At 33.8% G+C, this 27,958-nt stretch overlaps 1 protein-coding gene across 1 annotated transcript; it reads left to right on the top strand.

Annotated features, from left to right (window-relative positions):
- Nucleotides 1-21,310: 21,310 nt before the first annotated feature.
- Nucleotides 21,311-22,088, top strand: LOC126773501 (uncharacterized; the record flags this gene model as incomplete). Its single annotated transcript, XM_050494452.1, has 2 exons — nt 21,311-21,371; nt 21,562-22,088. Coding segments are annotated over exons 1-2 (588 nt in total), but the record flags the coding sequence as incomplete, so codon positions are not given.
- Nucleotides 22,089-27,958: the final 5,870 nt, after the last annotated feature.

Genomic DNA, 27,958 nt, shown 5'->3' on the forward strand with positions numbered 1-27,958 from the left:
CCATAATCTGACACACATTGTTTGAAGATTGTTAAGGATAAACGTTTTAGTTACTTGGATGAAAACCTCCAAAAGTTTTGCTTAGAGTATATTATTATAACTGTTATTAGCTAATAATTTAATGACGATTCGATGCGCTTTGTGTAATATTACTTGGTGGTAGGGATTTGTGCAAGCCTGGGTAGGTACTACCCACTGATCAGATTTCCTACCGCTAAACAGCAATACTTAGTATTGCTGCATTCCGGTTTGAAGGATGAGTTAGCCAGTGTAACTACAGACACGGGACATAACATTTAGTTCCCAAGGTTGGTGGTGCATTAGCGATGTAAGGAATGGTTATTACTTTTTTCATAGCCAATGTGTGGCGTGGCGACCACTTACCATCAGGTGGCCCATTTGTCCGTACGTCTGCTTATAACATAAAAAAATATATACATCTTCAAAGGAAAGATTTATGTGAGAACAATTTTTAATTTGGTTTATCTATTGTAGATTTAAACTTTAGCAGCTGTTTTCAAATTAGACAAGAACTATGGATGGAAAGAATATGTCCTATACTTGCTTTAAAAAAAGAATATATATAATGGATATAAATATAACTACAATAATCCATATATGCATATAATATACCTTGTTTGAATCCGTAAAACATAAATGTAACATTTCAGTTTGCTTAGCCAATTTTGAAATTGTCTGTCTTATTTATAAACAAACAAGTTTTGATTACTTTACCACGTGATCGATAGATCGGACGTGACGAGAAAGTTTTGGGTGTTACTCAAAGACATTTGCTAAGTTGTGGGTATGAAGGTGAGACATGATGTATTAGGCCCATTGTGTTAACACTCCACTTTATGGACGAACTAGCAACCAACTCTGGCCTCGCTCGGTTAAGCTTTACGAAGTAGTAGTGACTCGGTTTTGTTGTTTTTTGCACTAGAATTTTTTTTCCAACTGTCGGAAAACTGCCATTATTTTGTTTATTTTTTTTCGTATTGTCATTAATATTTGCCAGACAAACAGTTTATCTGTAAATTATTTTTTGTTCTCAAATGTGGTATAATTCAGTCGTTAAAAATAATTACATACAAACATAATCGTGTGAAATAAGTGTTATATATTGTGTTAAATATTTGTTAAGTGAAACACGGTTTATATATTCTCGTTAATTATTCTTAAATAAGTTTTAAAAGTGGTTGGATTTTTTGCAAAACTATTCAGGCATTCATTTTATTCGATTTCCAATTGAAAAAGAAGGAATCATATGTTTTTTTAAGCAAAACTGAAACACAGTACACATGTAGTTACGAGAGAATATCAATTAAAAAAATAAAGATCCATTATAGTTGAATGTGAATTTGTAATATATTTTCTTTATAGCGAATAAGATATTTATCGATGATTTTAGGTAATGTTGGATAAATTCTAAAATCGTCACATCATCGTAAACAGTTATCTGTAGCGAATAGGTTCTTTCGCATTTCTTTTTTGGAAAGCTCATCGATGTCCAAATTACTGTCTATTGTTATTGCGTAAGCTGTCCTTTGGGTAACTTCTACTTTTGACAAAACGTCTTTATATAATTATATAGTAATAGATACCGCTCGCGGCTTCACCCGCGTACGAGTGGGGGCAGGCATTAGGTATGCTGTGTTCTTTTCTGTATCCTTGACAAGGTGTATGCAAAATTTCATGATAATGGATTGAGTAGTTAAGACGTGAAAGCGTAACAAACAGATGAGGTATAGTTATTCAAACAAACTCAATTTCGCATTTATAATATTAGTATGAGTAATATTATGGTCGGTAAAACAAACAAATCGGGATGGATGCGGACTGCCCAAGATCGGGATGGTTGGCGTTCTATGGGGGAGGCTTTCGTCCAGCAGTGGACGGCAAAAGCCTGAAAAAAAAAAAAAAACAAACAAAATCTTTTTATTGTGACATTTCTTTACTACAAAGGGTAAATAATATTTTTTTGGGTAATAATATATTATACGCTTTAATAACGGAAACCCAAAATAGTTTTTATACATTTTCAATAGTAAGGTATAAAAATCTGTCAAAAAACGTCAGAGCTTTAGGGCGGAGCGACTTTATGATACGCGGCTCCATGTAATGGGCTTCCGCTAGACTCAGTTTTAATCCTTCATTTAGCAGATGTTCTTTCCGTTCTAAGGCTACTTTAAAATCTGAACTGTTGTACAGATCATGTACGTATATAACGTCGATACAGCATTTTAATAAGCGTGTCGTTAATAAGCTAGAATGAAGCTATTGTGAATTATAACGTGAAGTAATAAAAACTACAATTTGCGAGTTTTAAATAATTAAATAAACAGGATTTATAATATATTTGTCATTTTGGTAATCAATATTACTCTAAATAAAATATTAAGTGTTCAATAAGTTAGATTTAATACCAATTTGTACAACAATTTAAATTATAGTTACAAGCTATAAAAATATAAAAGTATATCTATGCATAAATATTTATTTTGTACTTTTTTGTATTAGATAGTCTTTTATTTAAAAAGTTTAGGCTATATAAATAATTTTAAGCTACAAACTTAAGGAGTGGTGCAAAAATCATCAACATCAACCAGTATGAACCACTATGGTACTCATACTTTTGAAACAAAAGTAATATTCCAAATTTAAAATAGATAAAACCGCAGATCAAACACGCAGTTAAATATTAAAATAAAACAACGTAAACATAAGCAACAACGTTGTTTCTCAATCTCGCGGAGTACATGATGCCTCCTTCATACGTCTTACAGAGAACAATGATACACATCTCTCCAGAGATATCTGAGTGAACTTAAAGTACCTACTTGTGACTTGTACACACTTGGTTACGTATCTTTACATTCAAATTACTAATATATTCATACTTATTGTACTATTCTTTTCTGAATGTTTTCTAGAAGAACCAAGTGTTAATTTAGACCTAATCACCTACCAACAATGATAAAAGCTGTTTTGGTTTTAACGGTGATTGACATTTTCATACTGCCTGATTAGTATTTTTTTCTGGTACTAAAGCTAGCTCTCGCTAACTTTGTTATGATTAAAAAAAATATTTAATTAACAACAAAAATAGCATTATAATTTAATATAAGCCTATAATTTGAATTTAGGATATCTTCAAAAAAATGTTTTGGTTTACGATAATGTTCAATTTATCACAGGGGTATGTGATATTGGTACTAGTAATTTATACATATATTAATAAAAACGGTGTAATTAATATTATTATTGATTGTGACGTTCTCAGATTTCTTTAATTATTATCTGATAATATTTTTTGGCAAGGAAATAGATTTGATTAATCCAAATTTAAAGATAATATTATAAATATTCATTGGAGGTTATCTTAATCGTAAAATTGTTGTACTGATATTGATTAAAAAAAAATGAATTAGTGTAAAATTCCACTTCCATGGAGATAAATAACGATAATGAAATTAAAATAAATGGACTTGGTCACGGCTTGATGATAATGGTTACCATTATTCTAAAGAGACTTTTAAATCATTATTTATTTTTTAATAAATATCATAAGATGATACTAATTGGAATGATACAATGCGAATCAAAACAAATGAGGTCCGGGTGAGAATCACATTTATGCGTGCGAAATATATATGAAATAAGCAAAAATTTATAGGTTAATTTTCTTTTGTTCATTCATTCGCAGACTTGTAGTTTATAGTGGATTGTACATAATACAGAAACTATTTGTCAAAAGCCAGCAGACTGTATCTGAACGAAATATTGAAGTAGGAATAGTATTTGGTATCAGAACGATGTGCGTCATGTAAATGTTTGGATTTGAGCTACGTCAACGCATTACCTATAAGCAGCAATTTCTTGATATCTCGAAGGGCGTTTGTTCTATACTTTGTATAATTATTGCTTATTTTGCTATAAATAATTTGTTTTTTTTTTATTATTTCAGAAATGTTTTCAATATTATAATTGTAAATTATATTATAACTTATATCTAAATTATATTCAATAACATTTAGAACACGTCTAGTATATTTCGCTAATTATTTCAAAAGCATCTGTATAATGTATATGTATATGTGAAATTTAATGTAAAACAATGCCATTTATTTTTTAATGTATATATTTTTTTATATAATTTTTATTGCTTCAACCTTATTTTTATATTTAAGAGGGTTACAGTCTTACAATTACCCAAAAATAATGCCAAAAATTTATTATTTTTGTTTTGATAATAAACTTAATACAATCGTGTATTAAGTTATATATGTTAATAGTTTTGTGTGGTACAAAATGTTTTATATAAACAGTTTGTTTTATAATAATAATAATAAAAAAACGAAAAACGTACTAAATAACGACAAAATCAATAAAGATAGAACACTACAGTTAGAACTTACAGGAGCAGTGGGGGGGTATGTGGGGCTCGCCGATGTCCGAGGCGCCGAGTGCGCCCCGAATAACGGAATACCCACTAAAAAACCAGCGGTACCCTTTCCGTCATAACGAGGAGCGCCACTTTTAACAGCGAGGTAGTCACTTTCCATCAGGTGAGCCTCCTGCTCGCGATTATATAAAAAACGAAATTGGGCTTAGTTTTATTAAAGCTATTATATATTATAGCTACATCCTTAAATATAATAATTTTCATTTTATATGTCTACGACCATTTCTAAATACATTTTGTTATATGTCAAAAAGTAAGTAAATATCTAAATGTATGGCTCAGACCTTATCCTCTCTATACAGGAGACTAGGCACAGTCACAGATTGATTCATATGTGTATCCTTGTGGCAGATGATCTTCCGATACTTTCGGGTTGATGACCGCTGAGGACGAGATACGAATAATATTTTAACGAAAAATATTTTTTCCTTATTAAACATAACTCTATATAATAAAAATCATGTATGATATTAAAACATAAGAATTAAAAAAGAACATTCAGTAAAACCATTTATAGATATATAAAATATCATAATAAAAATTTAAAGGTATAGGTTTAATATTTTTTTATTATTGTTCTTAATTCTAAGCATTTAACAAACTATAACAAAAGCATACGGAACGTACCTGTTAAATTATGTCAGTATGACATGGAGTTAAAGACAGGAGTGTTTTAAATATTAATATCTCCGTTTCCTTTTCATCCTATAGATATTCGAAAATCCAATTTTAAGTTATTGTCTTTGTACCTAGTATGAGGAACGTTCAATCCTGTGCGATTTATAGTTAGGAACGGGATATTCTTTAGCACAAAATCTACAACTCTGAAGATTTAATATTCGTTTAAATCTGTGGAATTTACAGTTAAAATTTTAATTTTATAAAGTCAAATTCCCTGTTGATTATAGAAGAATGAAAAGAAGGAAAAGGAAAATAAAAATCCTTTTTATAGGCAAGCATTTATTTGAGCCCAAATACGAAAAAGGTGAGTAGATGAGATGATATGAAAATCTGGACATTGTGGTATTTTATGATAAGACTAAAAACTATGGATATTCTTTGGGAGATAAAGAGTTCTCATGTACATATCCTGGCCCCATCACGAGACCATGGTACCATATTATTGAATTGTCACCTAAGTTATATATTTTAGTTTAATCGTTTGGTGATAATTGGTATCAAACTCGATTACAAAATTTTATCACATACTAACAAGTAAAGTTAAATAAAAGTTTGTAAAAAGTCATTTTTAAAATCAAATAGTTGTTATTCAACACATTCAAAATATATTTAAAAAAGGCAAAATCTTAAGTGTTATCCGTGAATATAACAAGACCGTAAAAATTAGGTTATAGAAAGTTCTCTCATTTTCGTTTTAAGAATCAATGGCTGTTTATCAATCCATGTTCACTCCAATTTATATACATTCAATTTATTACATTACATAAATTTTATTCAAATGCGATTATCGTTACAGAGCTTAGAATTGATGTTGCATGTATGATGCCATTCCATCTAGATAGGTCTAATTCTATTAACAAAATGCAACTTGATATTTCACAGGACCTTTTCCAGGACAAAAAATGTATGCGTTGTTCTCCGGTTCATATACTATCTCTAGGCATAAAATCAAGATGTTCCGTCGCTACGTCAGAGAAGGACAAACCAACAGACTTATTTTGTCATTTATAATATTAGCAAAGATATTAAAAATAGAGAATGTTTTTCAGTGTCGTTTGATAACAAATATTGATATTTTTGTCACGGTATTGTAATCCGATTAAAAATTGTATTGTTTTTTAGTGAAACATATTTTGAATTGATCGAAAAGGGCTTATATACAAAGCTGCCTAACTTTTGAAACAAATTGCGAAAGAATGAATATATAAATGGAAATTGGAAACCACAAATGGTTTTCGCCCTCGAAAATCAAGGTTTTAATTTGTTCATTACCTAATATTCTATTCTATTTAATTTCAATGATATCAGAATGAAGTAAGTTTGTAAACTTTTACAAAATAAACTCAATGATGAATACTACAAGGTATTATATATAAAAATTTAGCGTGACCAAAATGCCGAAGTGGCCCAGTGCCCACAAACTTAATCGAAGAAGTAGGTTCAAACCCAAACAAGTACCTCTAATTAGAAATGTGCTTAATTTATTTTATAAGTCTCGTCCTTGATTGAAGCAGTATGTTTCTGATGAAGCTCTTCTCTATGTGAATCCAACCTACATTGGAGGCTGGAGCAGCGTGGTGGAGTAAGCTCTAAGCCTTTTCCTCAAAAGGAGAGGAAGCCTTAGCGCAGAAGTTGGACATTTACATGTTGTTTGCTAAATATGGGGTTACAAGGTTCAAGGAGAGCCTTCGTTTCTTCAATATTGTATTCGATATTGTATGAACAAAATAACAAGTTATTCTGTATATGTAAAGTATTTTTCAGAAACATGTTAATGTCACGATCATATTTTTTTGCCGTCGTCATTTGTATTTTCTATAAAATATGCATCAAAAAGTTCAGTAAGAAATGCCTAGCGGGTATATTTGAAAGAGGGCGATGATACTCTTGATCCTTCGTTCAGATGCGTAACTCTCGTTCGACCCCAAATACGAATTGTCACATAATGAGACCGTGAAAAACACTCGCTTCTCACGACCTAACAGGTTTGAAATGAAAGCTTCCATAAGCTCTTTGCATGCGAATGTAACCGATAATAACATACAAATACAGCTTATATTCCTTTGCGTTCTAATTAGTACAAAACAGATATACTTCCAGAAAACTTCGTTTGATATTCTGATAGCATTTGAGAAATAATAGGGAATGTTTCTGTTCATAGTTACGAAGGTTCTTAGTTATCGTTTAAAATGTATGATGGGCGCATGAACTACAGTATTAAGTTTAAATTTATTCATTTTGCGTCTTCTAATTAAGGGTATTATTGTCGTAACGAATTTATTATTATGGATTAATTTTGTTTAAATTAAATTTTAAAGTACTACAGCAGCAACAACAAAATGTCCTATGATGTATACTAATTATGTAATTAGGTAAAACTGCCACTTTAATATAAAGGTTACAGTTACATTGGTTAAAGTTTTATATATATCAATATTTAGGTTTTAAGCATTATTTTTATTAGCTTCACAAGAGTCTTAAGTATAATTTGTGTGAGTAATACCTACCTTTTACTTTATTACCTTTACCTATATCTACCTTATCAAAGTAAATATCTGTGAAAAATAAGTAAACCGGTAGGTTCTATTTCTCGCTTAGAGTAATCATTTATTATTATTCTGGCTACTTAAAGCCGAGATGGCCCAGCGGTTTAGATTATGCAGACTTTATCGATTAAAATTCTGATCTGAAAATCACCTTTAAGTTTACCTTGGCGTTAAAATCTGCTTGTCTCGGATAAAACTTATACAAAAAAATAATATTGATGTGTCTGTCTGTGATTTCAAAATACCTGCCTCTATTTAATTTATTATGGATGTTTGCGAATTACCAAAACTAAAATAACCTTGTAAGGCGTAAGTTCCACGCTGGCGAAGCCGCGGGTTTTGCTAGTTTTGAAATATGAATTCACCAACTATCAGTAAAATATTCTTCATGACATTTTAAAAATGTCAACCCACTAATCAATCGGTTTAGTCTGCTTGAGTACTTAACCCCCCGGATCGAGAATGTAGCGGGTGCCATGCACAGACTGCTGCCTAATCTCGGGGGACCGAATGAGGAAGTTCACCGTCTCTAGGCCGGTGTCGTGCGATCGATGGCCCTCTACGGGGCACCCGTTTGGTCTCACAGGCTATCGGGCGTCCGCCACTTCAGGACTAAGATTCAAAGTGTTTACAGTGGAGAGTGGCCATCCATATAGTGTGGGGATATTTTACGAGGTGGCAACCGCCCTAGCGCGCTTACCGCCCTTGGATATTCTGGCGGATATGGTCGCGAGGGTCTTTCAACAAACTCCGCATCCTCCGACGGAACAGTGAAAGCGCACCATCTTTGAAGACGCTCTGAAGAGGCGCTTTGAAGAGGCGTTGAAGCGGCAGGAATATCAGAGAGCTCTTGCGACATGGCGTAACCGTCTCTGCGAAGAACGGTACGCGCGCAAACACGTCGTCGGAACGATCCTTCTAGATACAAATAAATACACACTTAAAAGCAGTAGAAACAAAATAAAATCGACGAGCCGGTTTGCGTGGTTGGTGGATGCTTGCTTTCACGCCGAAGGTTGTGGGTTCGATTCCCACCCAGGACAGATATTTGTGTGCATGAACATGTCAGTTTTTCCTAAGTCTTTTTGTAATTATCTATGTATGTATTTACAAAAGAAAAATAGTATATGTAGTATATGAGTTGTCTGGTTTCCATAGTACAAGCTCTGTACAGGCTTAATTTGGAATCAGATGGCCGTGTGTGAAAAATGTCCCAGGATATTATTATTATTATAAATTGTTAATATAGTATAGAATGATATAATATAGAATGATAGTTAACAGACTTTTTTATAATATAGGTAAGGCGGAAAAGCATATGGGCCACCTGATGGTAAGTGGTCATAGATGACATTGTAAGAAATGTTAACCAACGTTTACACTGCCAATGCGCCACTAACCTTGGGAACCAAGATGTTATGTCCCTTGTGCCTGTAATTACACTGGCTCATTCACCCTTCAAACGGGAACAAATCAATACCAAGTACTTCTGTTTTGCGGTAGAATATCTGAAATGGGGAGCCCAGTCGAGCTTGACCAAAGCCCTACCATCTGTAAAAATACTTGATAAGCATCATGGGTTATTAATATTAAATAAGGATCAACCAATACATTCTGATCAAACGATTAATGTAGATATGTAATCTGACTTTGGCTTATTAACATACAAACCATATTTTGAATATTAATGATAATATAGAACATTTCATCAATGTAATTTTATTCAAGCAGATAAAAATCATCAATTCTTAAAACAACGAATTATTTTAAGACGAACAATTTACTATTGTGTAATGATAAGTGTAAAATTATAATTAGTTAAAAAAACTAACTAAGTAAAATTATACTAGTTATTTTTTTTTATATGCGCCGGGATGGCAAATGACTCTGCTCTACCTGATGGTAAGTGGTAGTAGAGTCCAAACGCGACGACGGCTAGAACAGTCGGGAAGAATGTTCTGTACTAACCGTCCCCGCCTTGCCGGCCTCTTCACGCCTCGTTTGAAGGAACCCGGGTTGTAAGAGGAGGGTAACACGTGAGCTGGTAAGGAATTCCATTTTTTGGTAGTGCGACAAAGAAAGGAGTTGCCAATTTTTTTTGTGCGCGATGGAATTGATGTCACAGTTAGGCGGTGACATCGAGAACCAGCTCGCATGGACTTAAGAAGGAAGGGGGAAGCAGGAATTAGAGAGAATAATTTCTCAGAGCACTCGCCGTGATACAGTCGATAGAAAGCGCTCAGTGCTGCTATCTCGCGACGCAATTGTAAAGGTTCAAGGGTGTTTGTGACCTTTACGTCGCCAATAATGAGTACTGCACGTCGCTGCAACCAGTCCAAGGCCTCCAGTAGGTACTTAGCGGAGCCATCCCAAAGGTGCGAGCAATATTCAACGCAAGACCGTACCTGTGTTTTGTATAACAGGCACAGTTGTTGTGGCGTGTAAAAATGCCGCACCTTGTTCACAACTCCGAGTTTCCGTGAAGCTTTTATAATAGCCTTGATGTAATCCCTTGGACTAAGGTCGCAGCGAACGTCCATCCCCAGCATGGCGATTTTGCTTTGTATCATCAGCGGTATTAAAACACGAAGGCTACGCTTGTGTAGGAAGCTGGCAATCCAGGTGTATAGCTGAGCAGGCAGACCATATACCGGTAGCTTGGAGAGAAGACTTCTGTGCCAGACCCTGTCGAAAGCCTTGGAGATATCGAGGCTGACCGCCAACGATTCTCCATGCTTGTCGATAGCTTCACCCCAGAGGTGTGTTACGTACGCTAGAAGATCACCTGTGGACCGTTTTGGTCGAAACCCGTACTGACAATCATTAATTAGACAGTGATCTTCTAGGTAATGGATCAGTTGGTTGTTTAGAATTTGTTCCATCACCTTACAAAGTACTGAGGTGATAGCTATTGGTCGATAATTTGCCGGGTCAGACCGATCCCCTTTTTTGGGAACCGCTTGCACATTAGCTCCTCTCCAAGCCTCCGGTACACATCCCGAAGAGAGAGAAAGTTGGAACAGGCGCGTTAACACAGGAGACAGCTCCGCCGCGCACTTCTTCAGCACTATGGCTGGTATTCCATCGGGACCGCTAGCTTTCCGTATATCAAGTGATTGCAGCTCCGCACGCACATCACGTTGCCTGATTTTGATGTCAGGCATCGTGTGGCCACATGAAGTTATTGTTGGTAGCAGCGCACTACAATCATCGATCACAGAGTTGTCGGCAAAGAGTTTAGCCAGGAGATCGGCTTTCTCCTGCGGACTGTGAGCTAGCGATCCGTCCGGATTTCTGGTGGCGGTGGCAGCGAAAGTTGGCAGAAATTGTATTGCACAGACTTGGTCAAACGCCAGAAGCTACGGGAGCCCCTTGGATGCGAAATAAGGTCATGACCAATCTGTACAATGCGCTGTGCATCCGCTCTCGTGTATGCCTTCCTACAGGACTTGGAATTTTTATTGTAGTTTGCTTTCAGTGAGTCAATGTTAGATGGCCCGCTAACGCAGCCGTTGATCCACGCGCGAAATGTCGATGATACAGCGTCGGCACATTCACGGGTGAACCAACGGTTACGCGTACCCCCACTGATGAGATCTGAGCTAGGAATGTAGTATTCCATTCATAACATGAGCAACAGCAGCGAAACTAGCTGTCGGGTTATTCCCACTGAAGCATCGTTACTTCCAAGGGACTGACGCATAGTAATCGCGCATACCGTCCCAATCTGCCGACTTATAGTGCCAAACGCGACGTTTGCATACCGCTGGTGGCGGCTGCTTGGCCTGTGGCACTTTGGTAGATATAAGGCCGTGATCCGAAAAACCAAGTGGAGCTTGAACCACAATCTGATATTCCACCGGGTGAGAAGTTAGCAGAAGATCCAGTAGAGAAGGCGCTTGCCCATCAATGTCTGGGATCCTGGTAGGCTGATCAACCAGTTGGGTCAAGTCGTGTGTGAGAACAAAAGCATGAGCAGTTCTTCCAGCATGGTCAGTTTTGAGGGATTTCAACCATGATTCATGGTGAGCATTAAAATCCCCCAAAAACACCAATTCCGCGTTAGGAAACTGCTATTGCATAGCATCTGCCACCCGACTAAGATGGTCAAATAATCGGCTTGTCTCCAAGTCACCATTGTGGGATCTGTAGAGGCACACGTAGACTCGACTCTGACGAACCAGGTCCACACGTACCACCAACATGGAGAAGGAGGGGTCCTCCAAGCAGCGCAATCGGTGACAACAAACATCCGCCCTGACGAACAAGCATACTCCGGCTTTCGCTTTGAAAGATTCTTCAAGCATGTAGCCGGATAGTTAAGGTAGCTGATGTCGGCAAGGCGGAGTATTTGCGTCTCCGTGAGAAACAACATTGCTGGCCGTGCTGTCTCGAGATGGTGGTGGACAGCGTTGAGGTTAGCGTGGAGTCCTCGGATGTTAGAGAACTCGACCTCAAACAGCGTGGGTATGGTGGGGGTGTGCACCGCTGAACGACCGTTATTTCTTAGTTGCGCTACCATTTGGAAAAATAAGGAAAAGGGACGTGAAGCGAGCGACGTATTGCCACGATGGGGATGGGCAAAGTATGGAGACGTGTTTACCCAAATGGTTGCCAAAAGGGAAAATATACTGATCCGCCGGACGAAAGGGCCCCCGAACCCCCCCGGAAGTGGCCGCCAGGACCCCACCTTCCGGTCACCAACCGGCACGACGGTCCACCCCGAGATTATGCGTGGCCTGGTGGGGCAGCCTCGCGAGCTGGTTAGGCACGCTCGGGCCCCTGTACTATGCCACGGGCGGCCAGCGGAACAGCCGTTTCTTCGGGTCTCCCTATCCGGCAGGTCAATACAGTTTCCCCCGGCATTGGTTCAACAGCCGTCTCCACTGGACCAACACCCATCGCGGCAATACTCGCTCGGGCACTGGCTGTACGCTGGCTGACCTCGAAACGCGGCTGCAAGCCACTTCACGAGTTTTTCACCATGCGTACGGTGGTAACAAGCCAGGCAGATGTTAGCATCCTACAACCAGATGAGCAGATGATCGCTCAGATATCCCTTAGTCGCCTCTTACGACACCCATGGGAAAGAGAGGGGCAGTGAAATGTATTCTTTCTCCGTCACTGCACGGATGAAAGTTAAGCAAAAACATATAATATTACTTGAATTATATAAAAGTATATATAAACGAAAGCAAGTACAAGATATAAGAAAAAGAAAACTATTTAAAAAGACCAAACAAAACGGAAGAAGACGTATTAAAGAATTTGGCGTTATCTACTATATTTTGGTCACGTGCTTGACTTATTATAGTTTAAAAAATATGCATCTAAGGTAATTCATTACATATTTACATTTTTTACAATTGGAATACACTAGCTAAACTTTCCGGCTAACCGTTTGCATGCTTAAAATAAGGTACTACACAAAACTTTAATGTCGTACATATAACTCAATTGGTTTATGCAGCGCACGCCAGTAAAACTTCCAGTCTGCATGCTTTTTTTTAGTCATCTTCAACAATCTTATCAGACTATTTATAATTTATGATTTATAATTGACAATTTATTATTCATCAATTTAATTATTTATTTAAAAAAACAGCCGAGAGGCAAGCACCACTGAATTTTCATGTGCTTAATTTGTGATTATAACTTATTTCGTGCTATACGATGAAGGATGTTTTCCTTGAGGAAACCTGTATGTGTCTAATTTCACTGAAATTCTGCCACATGTGTAATCCATCAACCCGCATTGGATCCAGCGTGGTGGAATAAGCTCCATACCTTCTCCTCAAAAAAGGGAGAGGAGGCTTTGGCCCAACAGTGGGACATTCACAGGCTGTTACTATTAAAAAAAATATGTAACTTTTTTATGAATCACTCCATCCATTGGCAAAAACCGTACGAATATCTATTAGGTAGTTATTGAGCTTATGTGCTTACATAGACAGAAAGACAGACAGGCGAGGGCTTAGTTATGGTATGAAGAGTTCGCTTAGTGAGATACTGATTCATGATACAACAATAATAATAACGTGATTGATTTATGTAGAAATCGATAATAATATTTATTTTTCGTAATGTATGTATTCAAATATTATTCTATCGCATTTTCCAATTTTCGAAATTTTGATGACTTTTAAAATAACTGCTTTAAATTTTGTTTTCAATATTTAATAAATATAATAATTTGTAAAACCAAAATGGGATTTATATTTTGTGATGGACGTTGATATGAAAATCGTGATTGAAATTATAATTAAAACTTTTACAAAAATAACACGAATTCATAGTCTGATTTTTATTCAAGACGAAAATAAATAATAAACATTATTTTTTCCTATTAGACGACGTTACTTATATAATATTTAATGCAATGCAATCTTTGGCTAATAAATACTTATCTTTAAATGTTTATTAATATGGACCTACTGACAATTTGTTTTTGTTATACAGACGGACAGGCAATTGGGCATAATAGGAATTGGCGATGTAAGAAATATTAACCATTCCCTGCATCGCTAATGCAGTCAACCACGGAAATTAAGATGTTATGTCCCTTGTGCCTGTAGTTACACTGGCTATATAATGTATTCTTATTTATGCTTTTATAATGTGCAAAATTATGGTTCTTTCATGATGATCTGCTAGTGACGTGTGGAGTTATTAACCTCATGATACTGATTTGATACGAAAATGGTAAAATATAATTTTCTATATATTGTGATTTATATATATTGAATCACTCATAATGATGGGCAAGGTTGCAAGAAGCTGGACCGAAATGAAATTCATGGATGCGAAAAAATAGAGAGCGTACAGGAATCGTGTCTATAGGAATGCTGTTCCATTCGGCTCAGGATACATACGATTTCGCAAAACAGACGGCTAATGCACAAGAGAGGCACCCCAAGAAGAAGATGAGAGTATAATTCATTATCGATTTATTACTACAGTAAAATTACTACCCGTACCTTACTAAATAGCCTGCTCAGAAGCCCTACCACCAACAGAACTACCAAGTTAGTAATTATTTTAAAAAATTAAGCCCCACCCACCAAGTGATCATAAAAAATAGATAACAATAAGTATTAATAAACTTAAAAGCACTTTCAATACATAAGGTTCACAATTTTAGTTTACATGTTTAATGGTCATCGAACTTTTTGGAAATACAAATTTAACATTTTAGTTTTGATTTTCTTGATGGGTCTGTATAATATAAAGATTCGTTTTTATCAATTGCCTGTTGAGTTCCGTTGATTGAAATTGTGTAAGGAATTTCTTTCAGTGTCAGTTTCAAAGCACCATTTACAATCAGATGACCCATTTGCTCTCCTGCCTTTCTTATTCTTATAATATTAAATAAACAATTCTTGTATGTATATATAAATCAAAGAATTGCATACGAGTATAATTATAATGTGTATAAAAAAATGTAAAATGAAATGTGTATAAAGTATTATAATGTGTAAAAATTTTCACCAAAAAACGAGTCACTAGTAAAAATGTATATAAGTAAAAGTTGATTATTAAAAAAGGCTATATTATATATGCTTATTCATATCTTTTCGAATATGGAATGTCAATCCTATTTGAATTAAGGTTTCCTAGCTGAATGAATTATGAAACAAGTGAATGGATAAGAGTATGATGGATGCACAACCGAAGCTCAAAGACCGGCTTAGAGCCATTCATCATGATATCAGCTCTTTTACCGGCTGATTGAGCTCTGGAATCTTATAAAATACGTTAAAAGAACGAGTAAGATTTTAGATGAATTTCTAAGAATTACATCTTTTAATTATGCAATTCATACAATAATTTATTAAAATAACAAAGACGTCTTATTTTTTAAGCTTATTTTATAAGCTAAGAGGTCTTTATATTATATCACTATATAAATACATACATGTACATATAAAAAACATTACGTACATATAAAAAACATTACGTACATATTTTAAATAAATTCTCATATTAGCTTACATGAGATCATGAAAAATGGTAAAGTTTCCACTTCATTAAAATATCTAACGAATAAATTTTATATTATATAATAGGTAGATGACTGGGCAAATGGGCCATCTGATGATAAGTGGTCACCACCACCCATAAACAATGGTGCTGTAACAAATATTAACCATTACTTACATCGTCTTAAACTGACTTACCCACCCTTCCATTTGGAACTCAACAATGCACAAAATTACACAAAGCCCTACATCAATTAATAATACTTTACAAGCTTATTTTGCACTAGTTCATCTATTGCCAAATTCACTTAATTCAGTCATTTGATCAATCCGTAAAGTAAAAATCTATCTTAAAATATATCAAGTATTTTATGTTTGTATTTGCTTCACTTTAAAAATGCATCGAAAATGCTTCGATTTCACGTCGAGTCTACTCTTCCGAATAAATGGCGTCGAAGAGCCACGTTCTTCAATATAAGGCAAATAAATGACCTCACAGCGTCCGATAAAATGAGAAAAGAATTTATAGTTGTCCAGGAAAATTCATGTAAAACATTTTCGAAATTTGTTAAGATTTAAGTTTACCCGAAGAAAAGGTATAATAAAGTACATTCTCAAATAATCTACGTCTGTAATATTTCGTACTTTCGAGCCAAATAAAAAGTTTTTACGATTTTGGGATGTCTTAAGTTATTTACCGTCCATAACGGACCAACGCCGACCAGCCCTCCCGACGCAACGAGGAAGATAGGTGACAGCGAAAGATAGCGTATGTGGAAGCACTGGCAAAAGAAGAATTCCGTAGCGGTTCATCGATTCGTAGGGAGTAGCTTCAAAAGTGCGGTGAGAGCTCGTGCGCTGCCTTTCACTTCAAACGTCCATATAAACACAGACGAACATATCAAAATGCGTTTAGTAGAGTTTTCTTGTACTAAGAAAAATAGAGTATTTTGCGATGACATCCAACAGCGTGGTTTCTTTTTTTCACTTTGTTATTGCACATAATGCAGTTAATACTACATTATTATAGCCACAGCTGTACGTTCTCTTACGATGCAATATGTTTTCTTTCAGTTTGCATTTCGGATTGACAAAAGCGTCGTCGTCGTCTATGCTTGAATAATCCGCATAAAAACGTGGGACGCCGACTTTGCATCAATTATCTTATGTACAAAATTGTCAATAATTTATGTGACTACTAGAACGTAAAAAGAACATGTTACTCTTTTCAAAATAAGCAACTTTGAAAAGAATAAATTGACTACTTCATTGCATCGCGGACGTTAAAGTTAAGCGTCAGTCGACGTCAGCAACGGCTAAAGTCAATATTTCTATTTGAATGGCAATGAGACCCAGTTAAACTTTGCTGATGGGCTATTGAATTAGCATCAACCAGGCATTACACGCTCGCCCGAGTACCCTTCTTATAAAATACGTTCAATTTCGTACTAGATATTAAATGTTATCGACTCTTTTTGGTATCTCTTATTACATCAAACGGTACGCATGTTGCTTATGATTAAAATCTAAGTAATCAATTTTTGACAAGACTTTCATTACCTGTAATCTCTTATGAATTGGGAATTACTAAGGTTTTCGAAATTCAATTTCTTAGCATTATCATGGCGTGTCAAAACGTTTCTAGAACACATCTCGTGACATCACGAAGAAGAGTTCATTAACTTTTGTATCGCGGTATAACTGTTGCGAAAATATTATTAAAGTATAAGAATAACAGACAGCATAGATTAATAAGCTTGACGGGAAAAAAGACGCCTATTTAATTAAAAAGAGATTGGAATTTATTATACCACGCTGCTCTTGTTCAGGTTGTTGGATACAAATGTGGTATAAAATCACACACAAACGATAACGTCGTGGGTTTCACCTGGGTTTGAAATATAGATTCCAACCACTGAGTCATCTCTAAAAGTAATATTTATTCGCAAAAAGTACCTACAAATGTTTACTATAAACTCTTTAAAAATTTTGCATAGCTAAAAGTGTTAATGCCAACGAAAATTCTTAATAAAAATGCATTCATTTATGTTCGCAGATAACGGGTAGGCATCAAAGCGACCGATAAGCGAAATGAGTTCAAGCCGCTGGGAACGCGTAGTTTGGCCTGGGGAAATTTATTTAATTTAATAGACTGTATTTTTACACGTGCACAGAAAACGAGCTCTCTTTGTATACATATACTGTATTCTATAATATAAAAACGAAGCGTAATTTGTCTCTTAAAATGATTGTTGTTATTCTAAATTATTTCATTAATGTATATAAAAGTAATTTTATTACTTATACATTAAAAATACGCGTTTAGAATTTTATAATCTTTATATAATAATAATTATTGCGTATGTATTTTTGCCGTGTTGAAGAATACCCCAGAAAAAACGGTTTGTGTAACTTACTAATAGCCACTACTTAAAATGAGCAAGATTTTGAGTTGATAGCATTTGATTTTAAAATATTTAAAATAAAAGAAACATTCACGGACACATATAAAGCCTTATACATACATAATATATCGTTCAAAACATGTTAAATCAAACGCTCTCACGGAATCTCGAAATTTGTTGGTAAGGGTTCTATTCCTTCGAATGGTAAGTACATTATTTAGTGTTTATGTTGCAAGGTTATTATAAAATGTCAAAATATTGCACGGAATTTTGCCTGTTAAATTTATCTATTAACCTTCTAAATTTTATACTAAGCGCAAAATGTTCAGTCGAATTGTTAATATACCGGACTACGTCAGTGTCATTAGGAAAGAACGTTTTTGACAATTACACAATGAGCATACTTTTAGATTTTAAAACGGTAACTAGCCAGAGACGGTTTCCGATTGCGTGCTCGCTTTTTATGTGACTTTTGCTATAAGCAATGTGTCTAGTGCGAGATTGTTTACTAATTGTATAGTCTTGACGTTAACTTTTATTATTTATATTCAATTCCGATTATTGTTGCTGTTTTTATCCCATACAAATCCCAGATACCGTTAATGTTAAAGGTACACAGTAGAGTTTGTATATACATAAAAAACATAACAGTGTATAACAATAATTATTAGCTTATGATATATCAGCATTTTACGCTTATTGCTTATATAAATACGAGTAGTTATTCGAAAATATTCAAGACATGTATTTTTATTTTAAATAAAATCATTTTGGTAATGATTCTCTGAATGCAAAATATATTTTGACTTTTGTGTAGAGATTTTGGATATTTCCAATTGTCTTAGATACAAAGTTTTTATGTGACATATGTTATAGTATTAGCCTTGGCAGCATAATATTCTTTGAAAGCACAATAATAATGTAAATAATTAATATAAAAATGTGCAACATAAAAACAACAATTATCCTGAATTTATATAAAAAATAAGATCATAAAAAGAAAGATCTGTATCAAATGATTTTAATTTTTACATCAATCGAAACAAATACATACAAATAAAATAACATATTGAAAGAAGAACCTTACCAGCATTACTTATAATCGTTGTTTAGCGATTATTTAGTTAAACACTGCTTTTCTCTTTCTGTCATTATTAATTTGACATTCGAAAGAAGAAGACACAGTATTGTTTAATTAACACACAACGTTCATAACTAAAATAAATTGTTTTTATGTTTATGCAACTATCTAGTTAACTTATATGATGCTAGACTGTCTAATAGAATTACGTCAGAATTAAGTTAAACGCGCTACGCGATTAAACAGCGGATGCTTTTAATAATAAATGACACGTCTAGACAAACTTTACTAGGAATGTCAAGCTTATCATATCCTTTTACAAAAACGTACTTCGCATTTAAATTTAATTCATTAATAACTAGCAGAACAGGGATTTCAAATATATAAGTAATGAATGTTTGATTTTTATATTTTATTTTTTTTAATAACTTTTTGTACACTCAAAAGGAAAAAAAGACAATAAAATACAAGTAACAAAGAAAAAAAAACAAAAGCTTAAAAATAGTTATGCTATATAAACATAATTATGGACTGTAAAATGATGCATGCAAGGGGATTTTCATGACATGTAACGTTGAGAATGAGGCTGTAACCTTCGTCTTACTAGGATATCAGGTTAGAGGTGAATAATAATTTATACATATATTTATATAAATAAATGTAAGATAATATCAACGTCGTATTGGATGATTGTTTCGATGATTGGTAACTTTATCGAGGTTTATTTAAAAATAGTAAATGTATTGATAGAAATAGGTACAAGTACACAAAATAATAAGATAAAATTTTAATTCCTATTCGTTTATAACAAGGATTTCATATTTTCGACTCTGTCATATTTTCTGCTTAGTTATCGTTATCAAGATTAGTTGTAAGTAGCATTTTATAAGTCCGATTAATAATATTCGGTTCAATTTCAACAGATTCGGTGTAGTATAAATGCGTATATTATATATTCCGCAATAAATAAATGTATTATATTTAAGTGATGCAAGTCATCGTTATTTTGAGTGTGAAACTGCCGGCCTAATGCCAAAGTTTAGACCTATTTGAACATTTTTCACAATTTTATTGCGTACGCATTGACAGTATCAGTTGCAGGGCACTATGAAAAATGTAAATTTGTACAATAATTCTCTCTGCAGCTATAAAATAAACACGTTGTTATAAACGAGTTGTTATTTGATAATATATTATTTAAGGTTCAATGTCATTCGAGACGTGTTTTTATACACTTACTAAAGTGAACGTATTTCTTTCTTATACGAAAATGAAAATGGCAAATTCTTACCTTCCAAACAAATGACCTAAAAGTCCGATTCTGTCATAAAAGTCACATCTTTATGAGTAACGAGATAACTTATGAAAAAGAAGTCTGTCCGCTTTTTTGCTCCGCTACATTTCTACGAAATATTTTATGATAATTTCATTGGCGCTACACGAAGTTGAATATATCCTTCAAGTTCATATAAAACGATACAAACGAGGTTTTGGTCTTTTAGGCTCGTTCTCTTACTCTCTAACTGTATAACTTGTATGAGGTTAGGATATTTTATACATATTTCATTGCTAGTTTGGGTTTTCTGTGTAAAGATATTGTATTATTATTTGGTATTACATGGATGCAACTGTCCTGTTATCGCTCACGTAACATAAACATATAAACACGATCACAATAGCTCGAAGTCGAGGCTAGAGGAAGTCAAACATTCGATTGTCGAATGGCTACCCTCATGTAAACACCTTGACTTGAGTAAACATTAAGCGCATACGTGCTGAACGCTACAATTCAAGATCATATAAGTCCCATCTCACGTCTTGAAACGACATTGTTCAAAGATCTAAACACAAAGTATAATATATCGAATAAAAAGTTTCAAATTAGTATTATTTAAGAAAGTTACTTAGAACGACGGTTCGCAGAAGGGAAAAATTGTTTTGTAATAAACGCGAGAGTCCTCCGAGATAAACTGAGGGTCTCTTGTGAACATTTAACGGGGGTTAAAGCGGCAGTCGAGACGATAAGACGGCGCTTGAGCAACATAGTGTGCGTTTAGTAAAACTCCGCAGCGCTGTAACGAAGCTTGTTAGTGTACTTTTGTAAGGAGATTGTCAGCTACAGTGAAGACACCTTCTGAGTGAGGACCGTGCAAATGGAACTAATGAGTTCTCTGTTGTTATGTGCACTAGTAACGCTCGTGCCGCAAGCGTTAGGTGAGAGAGATGCTTTACGTTGATTTACTTTTAAATTTCTTACATTTCGAGAGGACTTAATTAAAATGTTTTGACACTTTGCGTTTTACCGTGTTATTTGCTCATGAAATTTTAGTCATTTTAAATATTTCTTTAAAAGTAACCTAATTGAGCAATATTTTTATTTAATTTACGTTTTTCGCATTTATAGGTAATAATAGTATTATGTCTACGGGAATAAATGAGACTAGCATTTTAAGCAAAACGCTTTCGATGGATAAAAATCACATTGTAACCATAAAAGTACCTTCATCAACGAACAAAATAAGCGACCTAAAATCTGTTTTTATGGATGCAACTTGCAAAAGTTGCCTTAATTGTATGGAACGAGCAATCAAATCACACAAAGTACAGAATCATATCGACTTTATTAAGAAAGAAAATTTTCGAAATGAATTCGTTACTCGAAAAATAAATACACGCAATAAGAGGAAAACAAACGCGAACTCACAAAGAAGAGTTGATAAGAGAACAAAAAAATCCAAATCAAAAAATAATAAATTAGTAACGGTTATCAAATATAATGAGAACGAAAGAATATTTGCTTTAAAGATAATAGAAACAAATAAGCAAGTGTTATCGGACCAACACACGAATAAAACAACAACATGTCAGGTGTATAGCGTTAAAAAATATTATCCATGCGAAACGTTAGAAGCTGATTTAATTTTAAATGAATCAAAGACGAAAATAAATAAGAATAAGAAAAGTAAAAGAGAACAAAGTAAAAAGAATGTGTCCGATGTGACAAAGACAGTAATTGCACCCGTATTTAGGAAACGTCAAATCGACGATTCACAAGCTCCTGAACAAATAATGCCTTCCATAGAAGAAATATACTAATGATAAACCTATATAAATATACGAACAACGAATATAATGTCTAATATAATCTTTTATTGGGTTGTCATATTTGTTCAAATATTAAAAGTAAGCAGAACCCAATTGACAACAGTAAAAAATTATATAATTTATATGAAAATCATATTGTTCTAAATTTAAAATAAATAGCTTACAAATGTTTTTATAAATATTAGTTTGCTTTGTAAAATGTTTTTTTAATTTAAATTTGATTCAAATAGCTTCTGCTTATTATGTTAGCTTAATCAGTTATTATTATTGTTATAAGATCTTTAATAATCTAATTTCTATCTTTTATAATAAAAAGTATTATATATTATGTATATAGTTTTTTAATAATTTTAAGTAAAAAATTAAATCATTTCTTTAATCAATCCAAATACTTCTAGAAATAATACGTATATTATCGATGATTACTGTCATTATTGTAATTAATTATTTATAACATATCTGATTCTAATTAAGTTTTTTAAACATTAATAATAAAAACAACAGAAGTCATATGTAATTAAGATAAAGGTATATTACATAAGTAGCTTGGTATAACATTCAGAAGGAATATATTTTGAATATTAAAAAACGTTTTTGGTTTGGTATATTTGGTTTGGTATATTTACATACAAAACTAATTTTATTATTTTACGATGAATATTTTATTTCAAATTGACTATATTAGCTTATATGACAATACTAAGTAAACTCATCCAAACTCCGAATAAAATATTTGTTGAAATTGTTCGTTTACATGACGTTTACTGGTGGTAGGGCTTTGTGCAAGCTCGTCTGGGTAGGTACCACCCACTCATCAGATATTCTACCGCAAAACAGCAATACTTGGTATTGTTGTGTTCCGGTTTGAAGGGTGAGTGAGCCAGTGTAATTACAGGCACAAGGGACATAAAATCTTAGTTCCCAAGGTTGGTGGCGCATTGGATATGTAAGCGATGGTTGACATTTCTTACAATGCTAATGTCTAAGAGCGTTGGTGACCACTTACCATCAGGTGGCCCATATGCTCGTCCGCCTTCCTATACTATAAAAAAAAAAAAAAAAACGTTTAATACCACTGATTGTGGTGTCGATTATATTAAAGATCATATTGATATAAATTTTAATGAATTAATATCGCCCACTTGCGACGATAGTGTGATATCTCAAATACCTCGATTTTACATGAAATGATTTTTAAACTTTCAAACGATCCTATCTTTTTAAATATTGCACAGATCATGTGATCAACTAATATTGAAATTATTTATTTAAAAGTCGCAAGTTTTATAACAAAATAACAAAACTATCACGTTTAAAAAAAAAACAAAAAGCCTATCACTATATTATTGTTCCTGAAATATGCAAAATTAACGGTGTGCTATAATTAAATAACACGTTGAAGATGATTAAATGGTTTACTTGATGCTTAGTCATTTAGTAATAAAACGGTGTTGTTGAAAATGTTTCTTTATTAATAAATCCGGAAGAACAATAAAAAAGTTGTATCTTATAGAAGTAGTAGTAAGTTTTATTGGACAATAAAATATTTATGATAAGATTAACAACTTATGTACATTTAAAAAAATATATTCAATTAGTCACATAAAAGAACCATATTTACCCGCTCTTATTTTTAATCTTAAGACATAGGTTTTATAAGAAAAATAACACCAATTAAGCTTTGAATAATTCACAATTTAAATTCCGCCACGTATGTATTCCAACAATATTGGAGCTTAATAATTAGCAATAATTAGCTTCAAACCTTCTCCGCAAAAAAGGAGAGGAGCCCTTAGCCCAGCAGTGGGACATTCACAGGCTGTTACTTTTACTGTAATGTGGCAATCTCATTTATACCTCAATCAGCCTGTGATTCGTCCCACACATAACTTTCAACATAGGTCTTTTTAAAATTGTAGATTGTTAAATTAAGTACATTCAATTTCGATTAATAATAAAAACAAAAAAATCTCCTTTAGGGCACTGACACAGCCTGTTAATCATAGACGGCAACTACATTAAAAATCTTTCTTATTCTTCTCGTTCTCTATTCGCACAAACGTTTTTCTTCGAGATGTTGTAAATAAATTTGTTTTAATTCTTTTTCTTCTACGAAACCATTTTTGTAAGCTTCGCAAAATTCGCGTCTTTTTTCGGAATGAAGAAAGGTATATTGAAGTCCTGTGTAAATATGCGACAAATCATAATACTATTAACTATAACAACGTATTAGTCTTGCATTGTTCCACATAATCTCTGTGAATATGTCAGATGTTTATTTATTTATTTTTTTTATATGCCCCGGGATAGCAAATGACTCTACTCCACCTGATTGTAAGTGGTAGTAGAGTACAAACGCGACGACGGCCAGTACAGTCATGGTTTTACTGCCATCGATGTAAAGTTTCTTTGAATGAGACCGTATGTAGTGAGATAAAATTTTAGGGATAGGATCTATAAAAGCTCTTGCTGCATTTTTTAGTGCATTATCTACGTGTGCATGATTAGATTGACATTCAATATAATCGATCTTTAAGTAAATAGATCTTTTGTTTCTTTATTTTTTCATGACTTGGTCAAAGTGAAATCATCTCATGTCGTATTTACGTTTTGACACGTATATACGACTTACCGAGGAGACCAGGACCCTAAAAGTCGAGATGGCCCAGTGGTAAGAACGCGTGAATCTTAACCGATGAACGTGGGTTCAAACCCGGGCAAGCACTTCTGAATTTGCATTTGCTTAATTTCTGTTTATAATTCATCTCGTGCTTTTCGGTGAAGGAAAACATCGTGAGGAAACCTGCATGTGTCTAATTTCATCGAAATTCTGCCACATGTGTATTCCACCAAACCGCATTGGAGCAGCGTGGTGGAAGAAGCTCCCAACCTTCTCCCCAAAAAGGGAGAGGAGGCCTTAGCCCAGCAGTGGGACATTAACAGGCTGTTACTGGTACTGGTTACTGGTTCTTTATTTTAATGCAGTTCTATGGGCCGATTGTTTAGAGCTAAAGTGTTGACAAAAGAATACATTATTTTTTTCTCTTTTTGAAGCTTGTGTTCCGCTCTCATCAAATCTGACATAACGATAAGCTGGTTTCACCTCTTCCATAGACTAAATTATAAATTACCATTGCCTTTCAATATTTCCCAAATTCCATTAATCATTTAGAAGGTCAACATCATTTTAGGTGAATTATATTGGCTCGGCATTTGCAAGTTGGCTGAAGTTTTCGTATAGCTATATCTTTCTTGGTGTTAGATGATCGGATGGACTTACCACTATTTTTTTCTTTTTCTTCTGGCAATTACTTTCCTGTCTTTTTTTCCTTTTTCTTAGGTGTTTAAGTATCCGTTTCAATATGCCAGGATCGATTAAAAGTGGGGACGTTTTCTATAATGGCGTTCGAAGTATAATTTTCGGTGGTGGTGTATGATTTATTGTATTATTCAGTAAATTTTCATGTAAATATGTTATATTTAATTCGCATTTCGCTTTAAGTTTAAACTGTCTCTTGATCCTCGAAAATGGAGGATAAACACGAGTAGAATATAATAGATAGGTACCTACATTTTCTTGAAATCTTCTTACTACATAATTATCTACACGGGTAGCTAACTCTGACGTATTAATGAAAATAATATCAATTTACTGACCAAATATTTTATTCATATTAGCACATTTTATAGAATCTATTTTCTGTTGGACAAAACGGTCGGAATTAGGAATATCGTCTTCATTTTTGCTAACTGTGCCATTAGTTTGATCTCGACCCCACCTGCAAATAAAATACTAATAAAAAGTTATTGTTTAGCACATATAAAGTTATAAGTGTAAATAAATTCATAACCTAATTGGAAAGTATTCCGGAATATCAGCACATCAACAAATAATCCAAATTACATTTCGCTTGAGAGCAAACGCTCTATCATCTTCAATGGTACTATTCAAGTTATCACAATGTAATTTAGTATTTTTACAAGAAAAATGTGATATTAAGGACGAACTACAACATTTTTTATATATTTTACAAAAACACAGTGATAAAGTGATACATTACATCGTCGAAAAGAAAAAAAAGGAACAAAATTATACTTACCTTTCCACCAAAAACGTGATAACTTCGATTATCAAGTTGTTCGCGAAAACCGCAAGCACTTCACACTAGCACTAACAGAAGACAACTGAAATGTCACTTTCTTAAAGTCAACCAGAACGCTGAATGAGATACTGCTACGCTGTGATATTTGACTCTTTCTTTCATAGCACCGTCGTTTTTAGAGAAAAAATATCATGTTTTTACAGACAATAGATCGCGATACGGCAATTCCGAATTTCTATAAACCAATTATGTTATGTAAAAGTTCGTTTTATTTATTCTGTTAATGAATATTTGCGTAAATACTTATCATCCATTTTTAAATAAAAAAAATACTGAATTGTTTGGATGTATACTTAGAATGTGCTTATCAACGCGTCAAATAAAATACAAACAAAAATTAGAGTCAATATCAATATGCCTTGTTGTTTTTTTATATGTGAGATGAAGGAAACGCTTGCAAACTTGCATATATAATACATACGTTAATATAAAATTGTTTATTATGATGATATAGATTTATGACATATTTTAATAAAGGCAGCCTTTCTTAATATAGACTAGCCACTTTGTTGCACTGTCACAGTCTGATAAGGTTGGGTTTAGGACCAAGGGAATAACGTGCTATTTGATGTAACTTATTGGCCTGACTAGTTATTTTATCCGGAGACTTCATGCTGTACAAACTAACCAATAGGAGAACGAGGATGTCATATAATTATATAAAGCTCTCACACATATGTATTTGTTGCCATAATAACATACATACTATATTTAGAATTAATTGGCAAGTGATACAGCAAATTAAAGTGAATGTTTTGTTTGGTATTAATCGGTACATTGAGTAATACTGAAATTAATCTGATTACACAACATTGAATAGAATTTCCTAAGAACGATAATAATGTATACAGCTGCAACATATATTCTTTACTAAGAGATAAATTAAATATTTAGTAAAATTATAACATCAAATTTTTGTTTGAATATAAAATGTCTTATGTTGATATTATTTAAAAGATTCTAGATAATTAAAATAAGAAATATTTCATATTATTTGGACATCAATGAGCTATTTGGGTATACGCAGTCATATTCTTATTTGAATAGATTAGCGTTTTGCATAGATATGCGAGGATTACAAAATGAAGCTTCTTTAAGGACCCACATCAATGTATAAGGTACATACCAATTGAACCGTCCGAATACTTTGTCTAGCATTCGATAGACAGTCGAAATGAAAAGGAATGAAATGCTAAGAAAGTGCGGGTACAATGAAAAAGTTGCGTCAAAAGGATCACGTAGTGCGTCAAGTTTTCCGTTATCAGCATTTCGGTTGCCCACATTCAGCCGGAAAAGTTTTTTGGTAAAGAGTCTCTAACGAGTTCTGCTCCACCCGATAGTATTCTCCCAAGCTTTATTACGAACTCTTTTAAAAGCATCAAATTAATGGTGTAATGGCTTCGGTAATTGCGACGAGAAACCGATTGTTCGTTTTGTTTTCTGCAGCGCTAAAGGGTCATTATATCTGGGTAAATAGGTCAACATTTTTCTTATAAACTCGAGAGTTTTGTTCGCGCTTCTCGAGTTTCATTG

Source organism: Nymphalis io, chromosome 14 (assembly GCF_905147045.1).
Source record: "Nymphalis io chromosome 14, ilAglIoxx1.1, whole genome shotgun sequence".
NCBI lineage: Eukaryota > Metazoa > Arthropoda > Insecta > Lepidoptera > Nymphalidae > Nymphalis > Nymphalis io.